This window comes from Oncorhynchus gorbuscha, linkage group LG19 (assembly GCF_021184085.1).
Source record: "Oncorhynchus gorbuscha isolate QuinsamMale2020 ecotype Even-year linkage group LG19, OgorEven_v1.0, whole genome shotgun sequence".
NCBI classification, from domain to species: Eukaryota; Metazoa; Chordata; class Actinopteri; order Salmoniformes; family Salmonidae; genus Oncorhynchus; species Oncorhynchus gorbuscha.
Window position 1 is genome coordinate 44,190,090 of NC_060191.1, and position 21,706 is coordinate 44,211,795.

The 21,706-nt window shown below is 41.3% G+C and overlaps 1 protein-coding gene across 1 annotated transcript; it reads left to right on the forward strand.

Annotated features, from left to right (window-relative positions):
- The first annotated feature begins 200 nt into the window (after positions 1-200).
- Positions 201-20,898, forward strand: LOC124004790 (zinc finger and BTB domain-containing protein 44-like). The gene is given in 7 exon segments (XM_046313586.1): positions 201-643; positions 2,515-3,566; positions 4,392-4,476; positions 9,009-9,160; positions 16,578-16,878; positions 17,849-17,996; positions 17,999-20,898. Coding segments are annotated over 6 exon segments (1,869 nt in total). The 5' UTR covers positions 201-643; positions 2,515-2,530; the 3' UTR covers positions 18,146-20,898.
- The last annotated feature ends 808 nt before the right edge of the window (positions 20,899-21,706 follow it).

A 21,706-nucleotide genomic window follows, 5' to 3' on the forward strand; every position in this document is an offset into this window, starting at 1 on the left:
AATGTTTTACTTGTATTGGTTTCAAACGTGTTCATGAGCGCTACTGAAATGAGGAAAAGTGCATTCTGAACTGAATTTAACCATGCCTTATATGTATTAAATGTTGGTAAATTGCCTGTGCTTGGTCGGTACTTCACACTGCCTGCTCAACCAAGCTCGAAAATAACCTGCCACTTTTCCACCCTGTGATTACTACAACCATATTTAGCTACATAAATTGCTTTCGAGAGCCGTCAGACATGATCTTTACCAAATCAGATCTTGCCTACTGTAATTGGAGTTGCGCGTTGCATTATGGGACACGAATAAAGTGCAAAAAGGATTTGCACAGAGAGGCTAGCTAAAATTATCTCAACGAAACGCTAAAAAAAAACATTTTGTAAACCTTTAAAAACAATTTGTGCTATCGACAGCTCCAAGTATTAATGAAAATCTCAAATGTATCCGTCTTTGGCCAACGAATGCTTCCCAAGGAATTCAAAAGAACGGGCTAAATAGGCAAGGATAACAACCAGACAGTTTGCAAGTTAGGCTGCTGCACGCCCAGCTGTGGTGTGTTTACATCGGCCTCATTTGACTAGACAACCCGAGGCCGATCAAGTCGAACAACAGACGGAATCACACACTGTTCTTTCGACTGAAGGTATATTTATATCTAGCTATAAGGTGTGGAAGCTTGGTGTGTATTTGTAGTTTACTTGCCAGTCAAATAAACGTCATATTAGATAACTAGCTAGCTAGCTGGTGGCTTGTACAAGGCTCTGTAATTGTTCATAACCAGCTAACTAGCTATTTTTTTAAACTTGTTTTACCAAGCTTTCTTTTGTTAGCTAACTAGCTTGTAGTTAGCTAGCCAACTAGCTAGATTGCAACTTGTTGTTGCTTGCGGTATGCAAAGCACTGTTAATGTTTACAAGTGAAAATGCTAGCTAGGTTCAGTTGAGCCTACGCCCCCTTCGTCTGTAAACATAATGCCTGTCCCAATTTTGGAGGAGATCCATTGGCTATTTGTGTCGCACCTGATTTGATTAGTAAGAACTAACAACTTCATTGCAGCAGCTAACGTAACTTAGTAAGTTATTTTCGTCAGTTATGATGATGAAATCCCAAGAACGTTAGTGGAGGCTGTTCAAGAAGGGATAACCTAGAAATAATGTTTTATTTCATAATGCAGGCTATTAGGCCTAGTTACTCGTCAATAGGTTTTTAGCTTGAGACTTAAATTTGTTATGTTTCTACAGTGAATTATCTAGGCCTATTTATGGACCCTTCACCTATAAAAACTTTAGGCCAGTTTCTTGAAAGTTCAAGCCTGGCAATGTTTGAGTCTGGTTTTGGATTAGGTTAGCCAAAATTTAGAATTAAGAGAATATGATATTGAAAGGTAGACAACAACCCACACTCCTCCACTGCAGCTAAAATCAGTGGCATAAGCCTAATTTGCGATGTCTCTATTGGGCCAACAGCCTGGGAGTATTTTCCCTTTTTTTCTTAGTGAGAACAGACAAGCTCTCCCAAAGAGAGCCCCTTCAGGAGAGTTTTGTTTGATGGAAAATCTCATGCCTCAGAGCAGCCACATGTCTGAGAGGGGCAGCTGCACTTGTAGTGTGGACTCCACATGAATTTGGATTTCACCATGATGCATCTGCTTTGTTTGTTGTTACATAACTTGCAGTCGACCTCTCTCTTCCACCCTCTCACTGCCCCGCTCTCTTTCACCCTCTCACTGCCCTATCTCTTTCATAGTAACTTATTGGAAGAAACCAAGCAGGACCTTTTAGGTTAATTTGATAGGCTTTTACACAATTACATCATTTGTTTGAACAATTTGGCTGTATGGTTTCATTGGATTGTAGGATAATGTAAGCAGAATTTCAGTTGTCCTCAACCATCAACAATACAAAAACTTGTAGCAGAAATAAAATGCAGATTGTTTGGTGTTAGGTTAAGTTTGTTTTGAGATTTGTTTATCTTCTTTCTAAACCATTGCAAGAGCTGTAAATACATTGTCTCTGGCTTTGAACATCCACATTTATTTTCTCCTAGTAGCACATTTCTATGTTAGATTTTTGGGAGATTAAATCAGAGTTTCAGTGCGTAAACAAATGTCAAGAGGGATGTTTCTCTTGGCTCTGCACTCCTTCATCGCCATTTGTTTCTGCATTTCTTCCGCCACCCTGTTAAGACCATGTCGTGAGGCCAAATTAAATTCACCCCAGACAATACAGACTGTTCTCTGTTAACACTTCATTTGTTAAATTGTCATTCTGTGTGGTTACGTAGGCTTAACTGAGCTCCTCTAATCCCATCATCTGACAGAGTAGATTTACTATAGTATGTGGTATTTTCTTTTTTAATACCATGACTGGGTTTATATTTAGGTTGTTTTTGTTTGTTTGCTATAGCCATTGTTTAACATCCATCAAAAGAATGAAATACAAACATTACATTGACTTTATAGCCAAGGCCCAATGTAGGCCAACATTGTAGGATAATTTTCCATTCTTCCTGTAGGTACACTAAGACAAAGATGGGGGTCAAAACCTTTACCCACAGTTCCCCCACGCACAGTCAAGAGATGCTGGAAAAACTAAATGCCTTGCGCAACGAGGGCCACCTCTGCGACGTCACCATCCGTGTGCAGGACAAGTTGTTTCTGGCGCACAAGGTGGTGCTGGCCTGCTGCAGCGAGTTCTTCCGCTCCAAACTAGTGGGCAGGCCAGATGAAGAGGATAAGTTTGTGTTGGACTTGCACCACGTCACGGTGAGCGGCTTCACCCCTCTGCTGGAGTACGCCTACACCTCCACCCTCTCCATCAGCACGGAGAACATCATCGACGTTTTAGCCGCCGCCAGTTACATGCAGATGTTCGCCGTGGCGAGCACATGCTCAGAATTCATGAAGTCCAGCATCCTCTGGAGTGCTGGGAGCATGGGGCAGGAGAAACCGCAGGAGTCGGCTCTCGGCGAGAGTGCTTCCTCCCACTGCGCCTTGACCCCATTGGACAGCAGCCTGTCACCTGTATCGTCTGACTGCAGCGTGATGGAGAGGAACATCCCTGTGTGTCGCGAGTCGCGCCGCAAACGTAAGAGCTTTATCATGATGTCCCCAGAGAGCCCACTCAAATGCACCTCGCAGATCACCTCGCCGCAGATGCCCAACCCATCGCCCTCCTCCTTTTCGGAGACCGCCACCCAGCCAGTGGACTCTTCCCTGGCCTTCCCATGGACCTTCCCGTTCGGTATCGACCGGAGGTTCCACCCAGATAAGCAGCCCAAGCTTCCCGAGAGCCCACGCTGTCTGGACCAGGCAGGGCCCTCGGAGGTGAGCCGCAGGCTGAGTGACTTCCTGGCCTGTGAAAGCTCCATTAAGGCGCCGCTGTCGCTAGCGGGCCCTGAGGAGGACGTGCGTGTAAAGGTGGAGAGGCTGAGTGACGAGGAGGTCCAGGAGACGTCGTCGCAGCCCGTCAGTGCTTCCCAGAGTTCCCTGAGTGACCAGCAGACGGTACCCTGCAGGGAACAGGTCCAGGAGGACCTCCTCATCAGCCCACAGTCCTCCTCCATAGGTATGGGTCTCTCAAACTGACAACACTCAGATGTTTTCAGACCTCAACAGTAGTCTTATGTCAAGGTGAGATCACATCCCACGCCTATGGTTGTGTGTTTTTAGTTAAATGCTTCGTCCCCAAATTAATGGAAGAGCTAGGCCTAACCACATAGTCTGGTGTGCATATCTTTTCCATTTCTTTTGAATTGCGGCATGTAGCTGGGTCTACATAATGGAGGACCTAGGATGTGGACTTCTCTATACAAGACCACCAACTTTTTTTCCTCTTTACACTTTTTGGGAGTGTAATTTCCCTCAATTTAAAGGGCTAATTTGCAGTTGCTACATACTTTTTTTTGTTTTAGAAATTCATTATATTTAGGCCTACCCATTGATTCTTGAACAATATAACTTATAAAGTCCTCATGAACTTTGTTCAACTCTCTGCTAAATGACTTAAATGTAAATGTAAATGTCATACCCAATCAGAACCCAAAATATCATCTTGTTTTACTTAAAGTAACAAAGTAGGCTTAAATATAAACAAACACTGTATAGTCTCAAAACTATAATTTTGATATCATGGATGGTCAATCCTTGGATCGATAGCTCTGTCTATGAATTTGAGTGGCTGCATTTCGCCAGCCCCATTCCTCAACTGTTTTCCCAAACAGTGGTGGGAAGGACACTTTATTGCTTCAACTGTGGATTGCCACTTTAAAGTTATTCATTTTTTGCATTACATCTGTGTATGGGTTCGATCCCGACCCATGTCTTATGGAAATCAGACTGAGAAAGAGCTAGTAACTGGGGGAAATTATATTTCATCTTTGTTTTGGCATAGGTTCGATAGATGATGGAGTCACAGAAGGGTTGCCCTCAATGCAAAGTACATCCAATGCTGGAGGTCATGCTGAGGATGATGAAAGGTAACAATATGGTTGGTTGAAGCCTTAGTAGAACGGATGGTACGGAAAAAGTAGATGGATATATACAGTTGAAGTCGGAAGTTTACATACACTTATGTTGGAGTCATTAAAACTCGTTTTTCAACCACTCCACAATTTTCTTGTTAACAAACTATAGTTTTGGCAAGTCGGTTAGGACATCTACTTTTTGCATGACACAAGTAATTGTTCCATAAATTGTTGACAGACAGATTATTTAACTTATAATTCACTGTATCACAATTCCAGGGGGTCAGAAGTGTACATACACTAAGTTGACTGCCTTTTAAACAGCTTGGAATTACAGAGACTGATGTCCTGGCTTTAGAATCTTCTGATATGCTAATTGACATAATTTGAGTCAATTGGAGGTGTACCTGTAGATGTATTTCAAGGCCTACCTTCAAACTCCGTGCCTCTTTGCTTGACATCATGGAAAAATCAAAAGAAATCAGCCAAGACCTCAGAAAAAACATTGTAGACCTCCACAAGTCTGGTTCATCCTTGGGAGAAATCTCCAAATGCTTGAAGGTACCACATTCATCTGTACAAACAATAGTATGCAAGTATAAACGCCATGGGACCACGCAACCGTCACACCACTCAGGAAGGAGACGCGTTCTGTTCGGTCTCCTAGAAATAAATGTACTTTGGTGCAAAAAGTGCAAATCAATCCCAGAACAACAGCAAAGTACCTTGTGAAGATGTTTGAGGAAACGGGTACAAAAGTATCTATATCCACACTAAAATGAGTCCTATATCGACATAACATGAAAGGCCGCTCAGCAAGGAAGAAGCCACTGCTCCAAAACCACCATAAAAAAGCCAGACTATGGTTTGCAACTGCACATGGAGACAAAGATTGTACTTTGTGGGGAAATGTCCTCTGGTCTGATGAAACAAAATAGAACTGTTTGGCCATAATGACCATCGTTATGTTTGGAGGAAAAAGGGGGATGCTTGCAAGCCGAAGAACACCCTCCCAACCGTGAAGCACAGGGGTGGCAGCATAATGTAGGGGTGCTTTGCTGCAGAAGGGGCAGGTGCTCTTCACAAAATAGATTGCCGCATGAGGTTGGAAAATGATGTGGATATATTGAAGCAACATCTCAAGACATCAGTCAGGAAGTTAAAGCTTGGTTGCAAATGGGTCTTCCAAATGGACAATGACCCCAAGCATACTTCCAAAGTTGTGGCAAAATGGCTTAAGAATAACAAAGCCATGGTATTGGAGTGGCCATCGCAAAGCCCTAACCTCAATCCTATAGGACATTTGTGGGCAGAACTGAAAAAGCGTGTGCGAGCAAGGAGGCCTACAAACCTGACCCAGTTACACCAGCTCTATCAGGAGGAATGGGCCAAAATTCCTCCAACTTATTGTGGGGAGTTTGTGGAAGGCTACCTGAAACGTTTGACCCAAGTTAAACAATTTAAAGGTAATGCTACCAAATACTAATTGAGTGTATGTAAACTTCTGACCCACTGGGAATGTGATGAACGAACTTAAAGCTGAAATAAATCACTCAACTATTATTCTGACATTTCACATTCTTAAAATAAAGTGGTGATCCTAACTGACCTAAAACAGGGAATTTGTACTTGGATTAAATGTCAGGAATTGTGAAAAACTGAGTTTAAATGTTTTTGGCTCACGTGTATGTAAACTTCTGACTTCAACTGTATACACAATACCACTCGTAAGTTTGGACACACCTACTTATTCCAGGGTTTTTCTTTGTTTTGATTTTTTTCTACATTGTAGAATAATAGTGAAGACATCAAAACTATTAAATAACACAAGGTCCATCAATACGGAAAATATAAAGAACTTTCAAAGTTTCTTCAAGTGCAGTCGCATAAACCATCAAGCGCTTTGATGAAACTGGCTCTCATGAGGACCGCCACAGGAAAGGAAGGCCCAGATTTACCTCTGATGCAGAGAGGTAGTTCATTGGAGTTACCAGCCTCAGAAATTGCAGTCCAATAAATGCTTCACAGAGTTCAAGTAACAGACACATCTCAACATCAACTGTTCAGAGGAGACTGCGTGAATCAGGCCTTCCTGATCGAATTGCTGCAAAGAAACCACTACTAAAGGACACCAATAACAGAGGAGACTTGCTTGGGCCAAGAAACTTCAGCAATGGTAGAACAGTGGAAATCTGTCCTTTGGTCTGATGAGTCAAATTTGAGATTTTTGGTTCCAGACTCCGAGTAGGTAAACAGATAATCTCCATATGTGTGGTTCCCACCGTGAAGCATGGAGGAGGAGATGTGGGAGTGCTTTGCTGGTGACACTCGGTTTATTTCGAAATTAAGGCACACTCAGCATGGCTGCAGCAATACGCCATCCCATCTGGTTTGCGCTTAGTGGGACTATGACCCAAAACAAACCTCCAGGCTGTGTAAGGGCTATTTTACCAAGAAGGAGAGTGATGGAATGCTGCATCAGATGACTTGGCCTCCACAATCACCGGACCTCAACCCAATTGAGATGGTTTGGGATCAGTTGGACCGCAGAGTGAAGGAAAAGCAGCCAACAAGTGCTCAGCATATGTGGGAACTCCTTCAAGACTGTTGGAAAAGCATTCCATGTGAAGCTGGTTGAAAGAATGCCAAGAGTGTGCAACGCTGACATCAAGGCAAAGGGTGGCTACTTTGAAGAATATAAAATATGTTTTGATTAATTTAACTCTTAAGTAACGTTTTTGGTTACTACATTATTTCATTGTTTTGGTGTCTTCGCTATTATTCTACAATGTAGAAAAGTTACAAAAAATTTGAAAACCTTTGAATGAGTATGCTCTTTCAAATTTTTGACTGATACTGTGTGTGTATCTATATATACAGTTGGGCAAAAAAGTATTTAGTCAGCCACCAATTGTGCAAGTTCTCCCACTTAAAAAGATGAGAGGCCTGTAATTTTCATCATAGGTACACTTCAACTATGACAGACAAAATGAGAAGAAAAAAAATCCAGAAAATCACATTGTAGGATTTTTAATGAATTTATTTGCAAATTATGGTGGAAAATAAGTATTTGGTCAATAACAAAAGTTTATCTCAATACTTTGTCATTGCCAACAGGGTATATAACAGAGGTCAAACGTTTTCTGTAAGTCTTCACAAGGTTTTCACACACTGTTGCTGGTATTTTGGCCCATTCCTCCATGTAGATCTCCTCTAGAGCAGTGATGTTTTGGGGCTGTTGCTGGGCAACACGGACTTTCAACTCCCTCCAAAGATTTTCTATGGGGTTGAGATCTGGAGACTGGCTAGGCCACTCCAGGACCTTGAAATGCATCTTACGAAGCCACTCCTTCGTTGCCCGGGCGGTGTGTTTGGGATCATTGTCATGCTGAAAGACCCAGCCACGTTTCATCTTCAATGCCTTTGCTGATGGAAGGAGGTTTTCAATCAAAATCTCACGATACATGGCCCCATTTATTCTTTCCTTTACACGGATCAGTCGTCCTGGTCCCTTTGCAGAAAAACAGCATTCTTAGTCCTCCAAACAGGACGAGTTGAATTTTTACCAAAAAGTTATATTTTGGTATGATCTGACCATATGACATTCTCCCAATCTTCTTCTGGATCATCCAAATGCTCTCTAGCAAACTTCAGACGGGCCTGGACATGTACTGGCTTAAGCAGGGGGACACGTCTGGCACTGCAGGATTTGAGTCCCTGGCAGCGTAGTGTGTTACTGATTGTAGGCTTTGTTACTTTGGTCCCAGCTCTCTGCAGGTCATTCACTAGGTCCCCCCGTGTGGTTCTGGGATTTTTGCTCAACGTTCTTGTGATAATTTTGACCCCACGGGGTGAGATCTTGCGTGGAGCCCCAGATCGAGGGAGATTATCAGTTGTCTAGTATGTCTTCTATTTTCTAATAATTGCTCCCACAGTTGATTTCTTCAAACCAAGCTGCTTACCTATTGCAGATTCAGTCTTCCCAGCCTGGTGCAGGTCTACAATTTTGTTTGTCATAGTTGAAGTGTACCTATGATGAAAATTACAGGCCTCTCTCATATTTTTAAGTGGGAGAACTTGCACAATTGGTGGCTGACTAAATACTTTTTTGCCCCACTGTGTGTGTGTGTGTGTGTGTGTGTGTGTGTGTGTGTGTGTGTGTGTGTGTGTGTGTGTGTGTGTGTGTGTGTGTGTGTGTGTGTGTGTGTGTGTGTGTGTGTGTGTGTGTCAAGATCCCCCTTCCCTGGCTTTCAACCCCACTCGTTTGGAAGGTTTCATACCCTTGATTTTATTTTGTTCAAGATCCCCCTTCCCTGGCTTTCAACCCCACTCGTTTGGAAGGTTTCATACCCTTGATTTTATTTTGTTCAATCTAATCTTGCATTTATGTAATATGTTCCATTTTGCCTTTAAGCTGGTATGGAATCCTTGGGTCTTGATGTTTTTATGATGAAGCCTAACAAAGGTTTTGATCTGGCACCACACGCTTTACCAAATTTGTGCATACCTCACTGAAGCACCACATCCTCTTTCTTGATTTTCAGATTAGAAAGCCTCCAGTACCCTTACCACTTGTACATAAGCCCTTCCATCCGCCCTGGCACTAACGGGCCTGACAGACCTTTCCAGTGCCCCACGTGTGGCGTCCGATTCACCCGCATACAGAACTTGAAGCAACATATGCTCATCCACTCTGGTAGGTTTTTCCACACATCCACTATGCAGTTGGAGAAATCTGTGTAGACTAACTACTGCTCTGCGGCCTGTTATGTCCTATCTGTTATGTTATAGGTACCCATCTGGAAAGTAGCTCATGTGACTTGTACCATATTTACATTGCCCCCTACAGTAGTTCCATGCGTCCTATATCCACCCGACGATAGGAGTCGGAGATCAATGGTATGAATGGCTATTTAATGGTTTGACTCATGGCACACTGTGGAGAAGGATGAAGGGCATTCCAGGGAACATTGATTTTGGAAACACTTGAGGCTTGGTGTCTCCCGCCTCGGTTGACATCGGAAAAACACACTCATCAAGCGCACACATACCCAAACTCATGCTTGATGACAGTGGAACATTATAACAGGAAATGTCAACCAAATATCTACACTAATTTCAACTTGACTCTTAACCACAAACAAGCAGTGCTACATTCAATGAGATCAAGTGTTGTTGTTTCAACGTTTCCAGCCCTTGATACAACAAGTTTGATTTTTGGAGTAATAATGTCCTATTTAACGTCTTCTCTAAGCTTGAAGCATGAATTTGTCCAAAAGTAATCAGACTTGCATGTGAACAGTCCCATTTGTTCAGCCATGCACAGTTACAGCATGTGGAAAGTAACTAACTATAGGCTGCAGGCAAGGACTCCATATTGTGTCCCAACAAATAATGGGATAATTGTCTCTGGTACTCCAAACATCAGACACACTGCTCACATTCATCAAGAAGATCACCAAGGTATTCATCAGGGTTCTATCCCCCACCCAACACGCACATCTACTAGACCAAATTATGAAATATATAGTGGAGTATTCCATCAAAGCAAGAAGGGGGGTGCTCTGCCCTGTAGCTGTGTCCAGAGGTTTTTCACTACTGTAGCTCCTATGTGGTATTATTATTCTAAACTGGTCAGTCAAGTATACCGTAGAGTAGAGGTTGACTATCTGGTTAAATACTTCATGGAGCTCAAGTATTTTTCTTCAGGGTCATTTAAGCTCGATCCATAGTGTTGTATGCAGTTAAAATTAATGCAGTTCACGTCTGCTTAAATGATCCTTCTCTGGCTCTGCGCAATGGGCTTCATTGTAAATTCTCGTAAACGTATGCCCCAAAAAAGAGCCGTTGATGTATTTTTATATTTCTCATTGAAAAAAGTCAGGCTTATTCTTAGTCGAGGCATGTTTACGAGGGCCATAAATAACTGAGTCAACGGAAGCTCTTTTTGTTGTATTCCATGGCCACAGAGTTCTATGGAAATAATGACTCGTGTGCCAATCTCCCTTCATATTGTTCCCCTGGTCCGTTCGGCACAGAACTGGGAGTTACGACCCGTGTGTGTCAATGAACCATGAGTGACATTGGAGACTGGATGCCTTTGTCACAGAAGACAGACAGCTGATGTTCTGAAAGAGCTGCAAATTCTGGATTCTTACAAATCAGCTGGGCTAGACAATCTGGACCCTCTTTCTAAAATTATCTGTCAATTGTTGCAACCCCTATTACTAGCCTGTTCAACCTCTCTTTCGTATCGTCTGAGATCCCCAAAGATTGGAAAGCTGCCGCGGTCATCCCTCCCTCTTCAAAGGGGGAGACACTCTAGACCCAATCTGTTATGGACCTATATCTATCCTGCCCTGCCTTTCAACAAATCTTTGAAAGCCAAGTTAACCTCCCTTGGGTAGGGGCAGTTACTCAGGCCAAGAACCTAGGATATGCATATAATTGGTAGATTTGATAGAAAACACTCTAAAGTTTCTAAAACTGTTAAAATTATGTATGCGAGTATAACATAACTGATATGGCAGGTGAAACCCCTAGGACAAACTATCCCAAAAAATAAACAAATTCAGCCTACCACTGTTTTCAATGGCTGTCACTTTGTTTATAAGGCGAAATCCTCTCAGATTGCAGTTCCTAGGGCTTCCACCAGATGTCAACAGTCTTTAGAAAGAGTTTCAGGCTGGTTTTTGGACAAATTAGCCAGAAATTGTAGTTTTTCTAAGTGGCTCCCATTTTGGCTGTAGTGTTTCCAAGCGCGTGGAAGAGAGCACGATTTTCCGTCTTACATTTTATAATTTATTTACGTATTCGGGTACCTACGGTTTGATTATAAACGTTGTTTGCCTTGTTTGGAAAAGTTTATTAGAAACGTTTGCGATTCATTTTGTATGCATTTTGATGGAGGGAAACAGGGTGGATTATTGACTGAAGTGCGCCAGCTAAACTGAGTTTTTATGGATATAAAGGAGGACATTATCGAATAAAAGAACCATTTGTGATGTATCTGGGATCTTTTGGAGTACCAACAGAAGAAGATCATCAAAGGTAAGGCATTTATTATATCGCTATTTCTGACTTTCGTGGCGCACCTGCCTGGTTGAAATATGTTTTTCATGCTTTTGTATGTGGGGTGCTAACCACCACCTGCCGCCCCCAGCTCCACCTTATCTCAGCTCACTGGTCACCATGGCAACACCCACCTGAAGCACACGCTCCAGCAGTTATATTTCACTGGTCATCCCCAAAGCCAACACTTCCTTTGACCGCCTTTGCTTCCAGTTCTCTGTGGCCAATAACTGGAACAAATTGCAAAAATCACTGAAGCTGGAGACTTATCTCCCTCTCTAACTTTAAGCATCAGCTGTCAGAGCTGTATCTGTACATAGACAATCTATTGTTATTTATCTTTTTGTTCTTTTGCACAACAGTATCTAAATCAAATCCAATCTTCTTACATCAGCTGATATCTCAAATTGCTGTACAGAATCCCAGCCTAAAACCCCAAATAGCAAGCAATGCATGTGTAGAAGCACGGTGTCTAGGAAAAACTCCCTAGAAAGGCCAAAACCTAGGAAGAACCCTAGAGAGGAACCAGGCTATGTGGGGTGGCCAGTCCTCTTCTGGCTGTGCCAGGTGGAGATTATAACAGAACATTGCCAAGATGTTCAAATGTTCATAAATGACCAGCATGGTCAAATAATAATAATCACAGTAGTTGTTGAGGGTGCAGCAAGTCAGCACCTTAGGAGTAAATGTCAGTTGGCTTTTCATAGCCGATCATTAAGAGTATCCCTACCGCTCCTGCTGTCTCTAGAGAGTTGAAAACAGCAGGTCTGGGACAGGTAGCACGTCCGGTGAATAGGTTAATTGTCCATAGCTGCAGGCAGAACAGTTAACTGGAGCAGCAGCATGGCCAGGTGGACTGGGGAAAGCAAAGAGTCATCATGCCAGGTAATCCTGAGGCATGGTCCTAGGGCTCAGGTCCTCCGGTAGAGAGAAAGAAAGAGAATTAGAGAGAGCATACTTAAATTCACAGAGGACACCAGATAAGACAGGAGAAGTACTCCAGATGTAACAAACTGACCCTAGCCCCCCGACACATAAATACTGGAGGCTGAGACAGTAGGGGTCAGGAGACAAAGTGGCCCCATCCGATGATACCCCCGGACAGGGCCAAACAGGCAGGATATAACCCCACCCACTTTGCCAAAGCACAGCCCCCACACCACTAGAGGGATATCTTCATCCACCAACTTACCATCCTGAGACAAGGCCGAGTATAGCCCACAAAGATCTCCGCCGCGGCACAACCCAAGGGGGGACGCCAACCCAGACAGGAAGATCACGTCAGGGACTCAACCCACTCAAGTGACGCACCCCTTCTAGGGACGGCATGGAAGAGCACCAGTAAGCCAGTGACTCAGCCCCTGTAATAGGGTGAGAGGCAGAGAATCTCAGTGGAGTGAGGGGAACTTTCCTGGCAGAGACAGCAAGGTTGGATCGTTGCTCCAGAGCCTTTCCGTTCACCTTCACACTCCTGGGCCAGACTACACTCAATCATAGGACCTACTGAAGAGATGAGTCTTCAGTAAAGAAAGATTGAGACCGAGTTTGTGTCTCTCACATGGATAGGCAGACCATTCCATAAAAATGGAGCTCAAAAGGAGAAAGCCCTCCCTCCAGCTGTTTGCTTCGAAATTCTAGGGACAATTAGGAGGCCTGCGTCTTGTGAGCGTAGCGTACGTGTAGGTATGTACGGCAGGACCAAATCGGAAAGATAGGTAGGCACAAGCCCATGTAATTATTTGTAGGTTAGCAGTAAAACCTTGAAATCAGCCCTTACCTTAACAGGAAGCCAGTGTAGAGAGGCTAGCCCTGAGTAATATGATCAAATTTGTTGGTTCTAGTCAGGATTCTAGCAGCCGTATTTAGCACTAACTGAAGTTTATTTAGTGCTTTATCCGGTTAGCCGGAAAGTAGAGCATTGCAGTAGTCTAGAAGTAGAAGTAACTAGAAGTAACAAAAGCATGGATTCATTTTTCTGCATCATTTTTGGACAGAAAGTTTCTGATTTTTGCAATGTTACATAGATGTAAAAACGCTGTCCTTGAAACAGTCTTGATATGTTCGTCAAAGGAGAGATCAGGGTCCAGAGTAACGCTGAGGTCTTCCACAGATTTATTAGAGACGACGACAACCATCAAGATTAATTGTCAGATTCAACAGAAGATATCGTTGTTTCTTGGGACCTAGAACAAGCATCTCTGTTTTGTCCGAGTTTAAAAGTAGAAAGTTTGCAGCTATCCACTTCCTTATGTCTGAAACACAGGCTTCTAGCGAGAACAATTTTGGGGCTTCACCTTGTTTCATTGAAATGTACAGAGGTGTGTCATCCGCATAGCAGTGAAAGTTAACCTTATGTTTTCGAATGACATCCCCAAGAGGTCAAATATAGTGAAAACAATAGGAGGAACACCGACATTTACAGTTGATTTGTCAGAGGACAAACCATTCACAGAGACAAACTGATATCTTTTCGACAGATAAGATCTAAACCAGGCCAGAATTTGTCCGTGTAGACCAATTTGGGTTTCCAATCTCTCCAAAAGAGTGTGGTGATCGATGGTATCAAAAGCAACACTAAGGTCTAGGAGCACGAGGACAAATGCAGAGCCTCGGTCTGATGCCAATAAAAGGTAATTTACCACATTCACAAGTGCAGTCTGTGCTATGTTGTCTAAAACCAGACTGAATAATTTCGTATACATTGTTTGTCTTCAGGAAGGCAGTGAGTTACTGCGCAACAGCTTTTTCTAACATATTTGAGAGGAATGGAAGTTACGATATATGCTGAGTTTTTTTTTTTCCTTTGTCAAGATTTGTTTTTTTTTCATGTGGCTTTATTATTGCCACTTTTAGTGAGTCTGGTACACATCCGGTGGATAGAGAGCCGTTTATTATGTTCAACATAGGAGGGCCAAGCACAGGAAGCAGCTCTTTCAGTAGTTTAGTTGGAATAGGGTCCAGTATGCAGCTTGAAGGTTTAGAGGCCATGATTATTTTCATCATTGCCTCTAGTGATATCGTACTAAAACACTTTAGTTTCTCTCTTGATCCTAGGTCCTGGCAGAGTTGTGCAGACTCAGGACAACTGAGCTTTGGAAGAATACGCAGATTTAAAGTCCCGTAATTTGCTTTCTAATGATCATAATCTTTCCATGAATTTATTACTGCTGAAGTGAAAGCCATCCTCTCTTGGGGAATGCTGCTTTTTAGTTAGCTTTGCGACAGTATCAAAAAGAAATTTCAGATTGTTCTTATTTTCCTCAATTAGTTGGAAAAATAGGACGATCGATCAGCAGTAAGGGCTCTTCGATACTGCACGGTACTGTCTTTCCAAGCTGGTCGGAAGACTTCCAGTTTGGTGTAGCAGCAGTAAGGGCTCTTCGATACTGCACGGTACTGTCTTTCCAAGCTGGTCGGAAGACTTCCAGTTTGGTGTGATGCCATTTCCGTTCCAATTTTCTGGAAGCTTGCTTCAGAGCTCGGGTATTTTCTGTATACCAGAGAGCTAGTTTCTTATGACAAATGTTTTTTGTTTTTACGGGTGCAACTGCATCTAGGGTATTGTGCAAGGTTAGATTGAGTTCCTTCGTTAGGTGGTTAACTGATTTTTGTCCGTTGATGCCCTTGGGTAGGCAGAGGTAGTCTGGAAGGGCATCAAGGAATCTTTGGGTTTTCTGAGAATTTATAGCACGACTTTTGATGCTCCTTGGTGGGGGTCTGAGCAGATTATTTGTTGCGATTGCAAACATAATAAAATTCTGGTCCGATAGTCCAGGATTATGAGGAAAAACATTAAGATCCACAACATTTATTCCATGGGACAACACTAGGTCCAGAGTATGACTGACAGTGAGTAGGTCCAGAGACATGTTGGACAAAACCCACTGAGTCGATGATGGTTCCGATAGCCTTTTGGAGTGGGTCTGTGGATTTTTCCATGTGAATATTAAAATCACCAAAAATTAGAATATTATCTGCTATGACTACAAGGTCCGATAGGAACTCAGTGAGGAACGCTGTATATTTCCCAGGAGGCCTGTAAACAGTAGCTATAAAAAGTGATTGAGTAGGCTGCATAGATTTCATGACTAGAATCTCAAAATACGAAAACTTTTTTTTGTAAATTGAAATTTGCTATCATAAATGTTAGCAACACCTCCGCCTTTGCAGGATGCACGGGGGATATGGTCACTAGTGTAACCAGGAGATGAGGCCTCATTTAACACAGTAAATTCATCAGGCTTAAGCCACGTTTCAGTCAGGCCAATCACATCAAGATTATGATCAGTGATTAGTTCATTGATTTTAACTGCCTTTGAAGTGAGGGATCTAACATTAAGTAGCCCTATTTTGAGATGTGAGGTATCACGATCTCTTTCAATAATGGCAGGAATGGAGGAGGTCATTATCCTAGTGAGATTGCTCAGGCGAATACCGCCATGTTTAGTTTTGCCAACCTAGGTCGAGGCACAGACACGGTTTCTACTTGTATGTCTCACTCCAGTGTTAATTTGCTAAATTGTAATTATTTTGCCTCTAGGGGCTATTTATTGCCCTATCTCCCTAATCTTCTACATTTGCACACACTGTACATAGATTTTTCTATTTTGTTATTGACTGTACATTTGTTTATGTGTAACTGTTGTTTTTGTCGCACTGCTTTGCTTTATCTTGGCCAGGTCACAGTTGTAAATGAGAACATGTTCTCAACTGGCCTACCTGGTTAAATAAAGGTGAAATAAAAATAAAAACCAGTTTCTTTAGTGTGCATGCATACTATACTGTAGGTCATGCAATGATGATTTCTACCCATTTCTGTAGCTATTATGCTGACAAATTTTATACACCTATTTTTAACACTCACATTTTACTTTTTTTGTGATACATTTTTAACACCATTTGTTTTTGGTTTTGTGATAGTTTTAATATTAACAGTTCTAAAAAATCAATGTCATAATGCAGAATTCATAGTTAATCTATTGTAGTGATTCTAATGTGTAACAGAAGTAATCTTTCTCTTTTGTTCATCCCTTTCTCAACAGGCATTAAGCCCTTCCAGTGTGATCGCTGTGGGAAAAAGTTCACACGGGCCTACTCCCTGAAGATGCACCGGCTGAAGCACGAAGGTAAACGCTGTTTCCGGTGCCAGATTTGTAGTGCAACATTCACGTCCTTCGGCGAATACAAGCACCACATGAGGGTGTCCCGCCACATAATCCGCAAGCCCCGGATTTACGAGTGCAAAACGTGCGGCGCCATGTTTACCAACTCTGGCAATTTAATTGTTCACCTGCGGAGTCTGAACCATGAGGCATCTGAACTAGCAAACTACTTCCAGAGCAGGTGAGGAGTCCAGGGGTGTCGTCCCTTCATTTACTCAGCTTAACGTAACACAGGAAATTAGCAAAAAATACAAATTAATCTCCCATAGTGGCCGTGTTCAGGGAGAAATACTATTTCAAGCTTTTCAGAATTGGTTCATTACACAGGCCCAACTAACTGTTGCACACTAAGCATACTGTACAATTTACAGTACAACACATCTCAGTCATGCTGAATATGTGGTTCAAAGCAGTCTTTGGCCACTTTCCTCATCCCTATATAGTGGGATATATATATATATATATATATATATATATTTAATGTAGAATAGACTATTACATTAGTTACTATTGTGTATTTTGTTGTCCAATTTCTTAATTGAACCATCCCAATGCTGTTATCTTAGTTGCTAGCCTTTGAGAAACATGCAGTATCAAATGATGCGTGCTAGGGTCTTTAAATCCTTTCGTCTTGCTTGCAACATTTTGGATACATTACATAACCTATTTCTGTCAATGCATTTTGCTTTTCCATATAGGAATTTCACTGCGTTTAATGGCTTTCATTCAAATGTATTACTCATAGAACTTAAAGTACTTCTACATAAAGCAGACATGGACTCATATATTCTAGACTTTTCCACTTCTTAATCAACTCAAGCCCTCACAGGTTTTTTAGGGCTCAAATGGGCCACTGACTTTTTAAAATGTTATAGTATAGTATGTCTATGCCTGAGATCATAACACTGTATGGAAAATTCTTTGGCGATCCAGTTTAATTCTCAAAAAACAGATCACAGGCCTCACACAGCCCTCACATAAAATATCTGTCACCGTATTATTTTTCAAGAAAATGGGCTGATTTCCATCCGTTTTTCAAATTGCTTTCAAACTTACACCATATTTACTGTGTAGTCTACTTTATATAGGAGGTTTAGAGACACTTTTATCAACAGGCTTTTCTCGTCTGTTATGTCTCCACGTGGTCCCAGTGATTTCCTCATGCCCGACTACCTGAGCCAAGTGCAGGAGGAGGAGACTCTGGGGCAGTACGAGCTGGTGGAGCACGGCTTCGAAGGCAACAACTCGTCTGTCCAGATGCCGGTCATCTCCCAGGTCTCCTCCACCCAGAATTGCGAGAGAGCAGCACCTTCCCCCTGGACCCCTTATCCCTGAAGGACGAAAAGGTGTCAGAGGAGCCAAAGACAAACGGCAGTAGCAGCTCCCCGGACGGCTCTGAGGAGGAGAACGCCCATATCAAAGAGCTGGCTTCCATTTCGATTGAGTGACCGTCACCTAATTGTCCCCCTCCTCCCCCCCCCCCCCCCCTTCCAATCCAAAGCCCTGACTTTGGAAAGTGCCTGAGATTGCCCTTCTTAACATTCACCTCTAGAATGGGAGGTCTTAACTTTGCTAACAGTGACAAGTAGTTTCTTTCCTTCCTTATTGGATTATTGTTTTTGCATAATGAAGTTCATATGATAAACGCCGTATTACTTCTTGAGTGCCGTCGCTTTGGGCAAACTTAGTGTTACTAAATATCGTTTGATAATCGAATGATACATTGGATTTTGTCGTGAACTATGTCAGAGGTGTGTATGCATTCCTTTGTGAGGAGGAGCACAGTACATTTGAAACCTTTTCACACACAAAAAGTTTGACTGTGAATTTGCATCGTAGACCTCTTTGTCTCTCACTTTCGTTAGGAAATTAACTGTAGCTACTACACTTGACTTGTATTGGGTGTTAATGTAGGTGTCTACTGGTGGCTTACACCCTCAAAGGCATGGCAGCATTTTATTTCATACGCTAAGTCAGTCGTTAAACCATCAAGAGAGACACACTGCAGCGGCTGCCCTTTCCGATATCTGGAACAGCTAGGCTAAGTTCAAATGTGAAGGTGAAGTGGAGTAAATTTGTCATTTCATTAATACTTGTCCCTAACATTTCTTGTGTGGTGGAAGTTTCTATACTGAGATATTTGTAATATGTCAGCTGTGTGACAAAAAAACGAGTCTCACTATAACAACAATTTGTTAAACGTCAAAAACAATTGTCACCAATTATAGAAGTAATATATCACCACCATAAGTGATGTATTACTAATATGTCAACTCTGGTGACATAAGTACTATACTTTAATTAATGTCACTATTTTGACATAATGAGACCATGTTGCATTTGGTGGAGAATGTGTTGGTCAATGTACACTGAATGTTTACTTTGGACATGACATTTCAGAAGCTAGTGTCATGACTGTGGGTGACATTTGGACTAACGTTGTACTAAACAAGTGGTCAGCACATTAGAATCTGTAGCTGGGTGCCTTGCTTTTACTGTGAGTTGAGTTGTGTAATTCAATGTATATGGAGCCAGGAAAGGTCTTCAATAACATGGCAAACATGACATTGCTTTGTATCATGAAGTGTGATCGATAGGTATTTTAGTCTTCATGGTGTTCTAGGTTCACCTTGCAATTTTCCAGTTTCAAGTACAGGTACAATTTTGAACAGAAATCTTGCCCTAGCTTGGACACCTGTTACTGTACATTGCTTGGACACCTGTTACATTGAGCTATCACTAGTCAGTTGCATATCACCATGCCTTTATAATAAGGTGGTGATACTCCATTGATTTAAATGCTACTGGTATTTCATTTTTCATTGTGTTCCATGCCTTTAAGTGTTGTCCTTATTCACTTAATCTTGGTAGTCCTGCAAAAAAACGAAATGACTTTTGCATGCCAATGAAATGCAAATTAGATTAGAAACTTTGAACATTTGTTGGTATTTAATTATTGACCCCTCAACCAGGAATTTCTGGAATTTGACATTGGAGCAGTAGATTCTAAAAATATTACCAGGAAAATAAGAATTTGATGACTATTAACATGTTGAATCTGTTATCTTGGGTTCAGAGAAGTAACAGTTTGTTCTACTATCATAGAATGGGTGCTCAGAAATTTGTTTTATGATTATGTATGGTGCCATCCAATCAACCGTTCCTAAAAGATGTGGCATTTAGCCTAACTACCCTATGTCTGGGTAACAATCGAGCTCTCCTATTGCACCAAATGTTCCCAATCCTTTTGGGGTTGACGTATCTACCATTTGAATCTATCGTTGCTGTTGACATTATAAAGTAATGAGCTAATCATGCTTGGTTTCCCCATGCTATTGAAACAGGAAATGTCATTTTTGCTCCGATAGAGTATAGCCTTATATTGGCCCTTGCATAGATTCAACCTGCACAATTTAAAATCTTGAGACATTTTCTTTTTTTCTCACGTTTGAGCATTTTATCGCTTAAGTAAGCTTGTGTTTTGCCTGTGTTTGTTTCTGTGTGTATTCATATACCTTTTTAATAAAGAAATGCTGCTGTTTTGTTAACTTAAAGTGCCCAAATGTTTTTTGTGAACCTAATGTGTGCAATAAATGGACAAGCTGTTTATATTTTGTCTGAATAATGAAAGAAAAGAATGTACTGTTTTTGTGTTGTGTACTTCCAATGTGACAAATTTAACCTGAAGAAAAATAACTGAGAATCCACTCATCTGTGAAAATCGTGAAACAAAACTTAAATTTTGATATTTAAAATTTGTATTTTTGCATTTCGCCTAGGATTGTGAAATGCGCATCCATTTAAAAGTCCTGTGAATCCGAGAACGTGCTTTCTGCTGTTTCCTATTCAATAAGGTCTTGTTGAGGCATTACACCTCAGCGCATATCAGCTTTTTGTTCTTGATTTTACCCCATCAAAAGTTTTTACAGATATTAGCATGTCTTTTCTTTGTTCCCCAGATGTAGCTTCTCTTTTGTGCAATGTTTAAAACATGTATTGATTACATATGCCTTTTTAACGTATACATGATATATACATTTCCTGGTTCATATTGTTTGTTGAAAATATGAAAAAAAAATAGTAGCTCTTAGTTATACATGATATATTTTTGTGACTTTTTGTATTATGTTTGCCGTTTTATGAATATGCCATCTTTTGGATATTCTCGTTTAAATGTGAATAAAACAAAATGGTTAAGGAGTATGGGCCTTTTTGTGTTCACTTTGTCTGCAAACACATCTGTATTGTGTGTGTATGTGTGTTTTCTTTATGATGTAGATTAATTTCCAACTTAGTTTGGATGATTGAAAAATATCTATTTGACTTTCATTTAATGGTTTTAAACATCCCCACAATGCAATTCGCATATGGTGCAAGAGCAAAAATGTTTGGTTTCATAAGCAAGTATTTACTTGGACAGACAAAATAAATAAAAACTTGCATCGATTCCCACCCCCTTGGCCAAGTTATTTATTTTTGCGGACATGAAAGGACAACCTATCTGGTATACATCACCTACACAGTCTTCTGACTGGAGCACATGCCTATAAATGAATTTTCTTAGCTCTATGCCAAAACGATAAAACCCACCAACCTCAAAAACAATTCTGAATCATTATGCTTTCACACTTGCCTAATGATGGTGTTTGTTTTTCCTGCTCATAACCCTGTTGACTACTGCCTATTGCTATGAAAAGCACTGTAGGCAACAAATTAAGTTAATCAAATATACTTGTTCTTGATTATTCTGATTAATTTTATGTACATTTTTTTTTTCATGGCATTTATCTATTAAGACAATTCTAAGATGCATTATGTGGTTGGTAAATCAAAGTGAAAAAAAACATTCATTGTTTTAATTAATAGGGTTTTGCATGTGTTGTAAAATAACTACACGCCCCTCATATCCAGACTTCTCCCTACAGTTCTGCCCAAATCTCTGTAATTACTGATGCATGTTTTGATTAAAATGTGGAAAACAACGATACAAAAGATAACCTTCTGTGAAA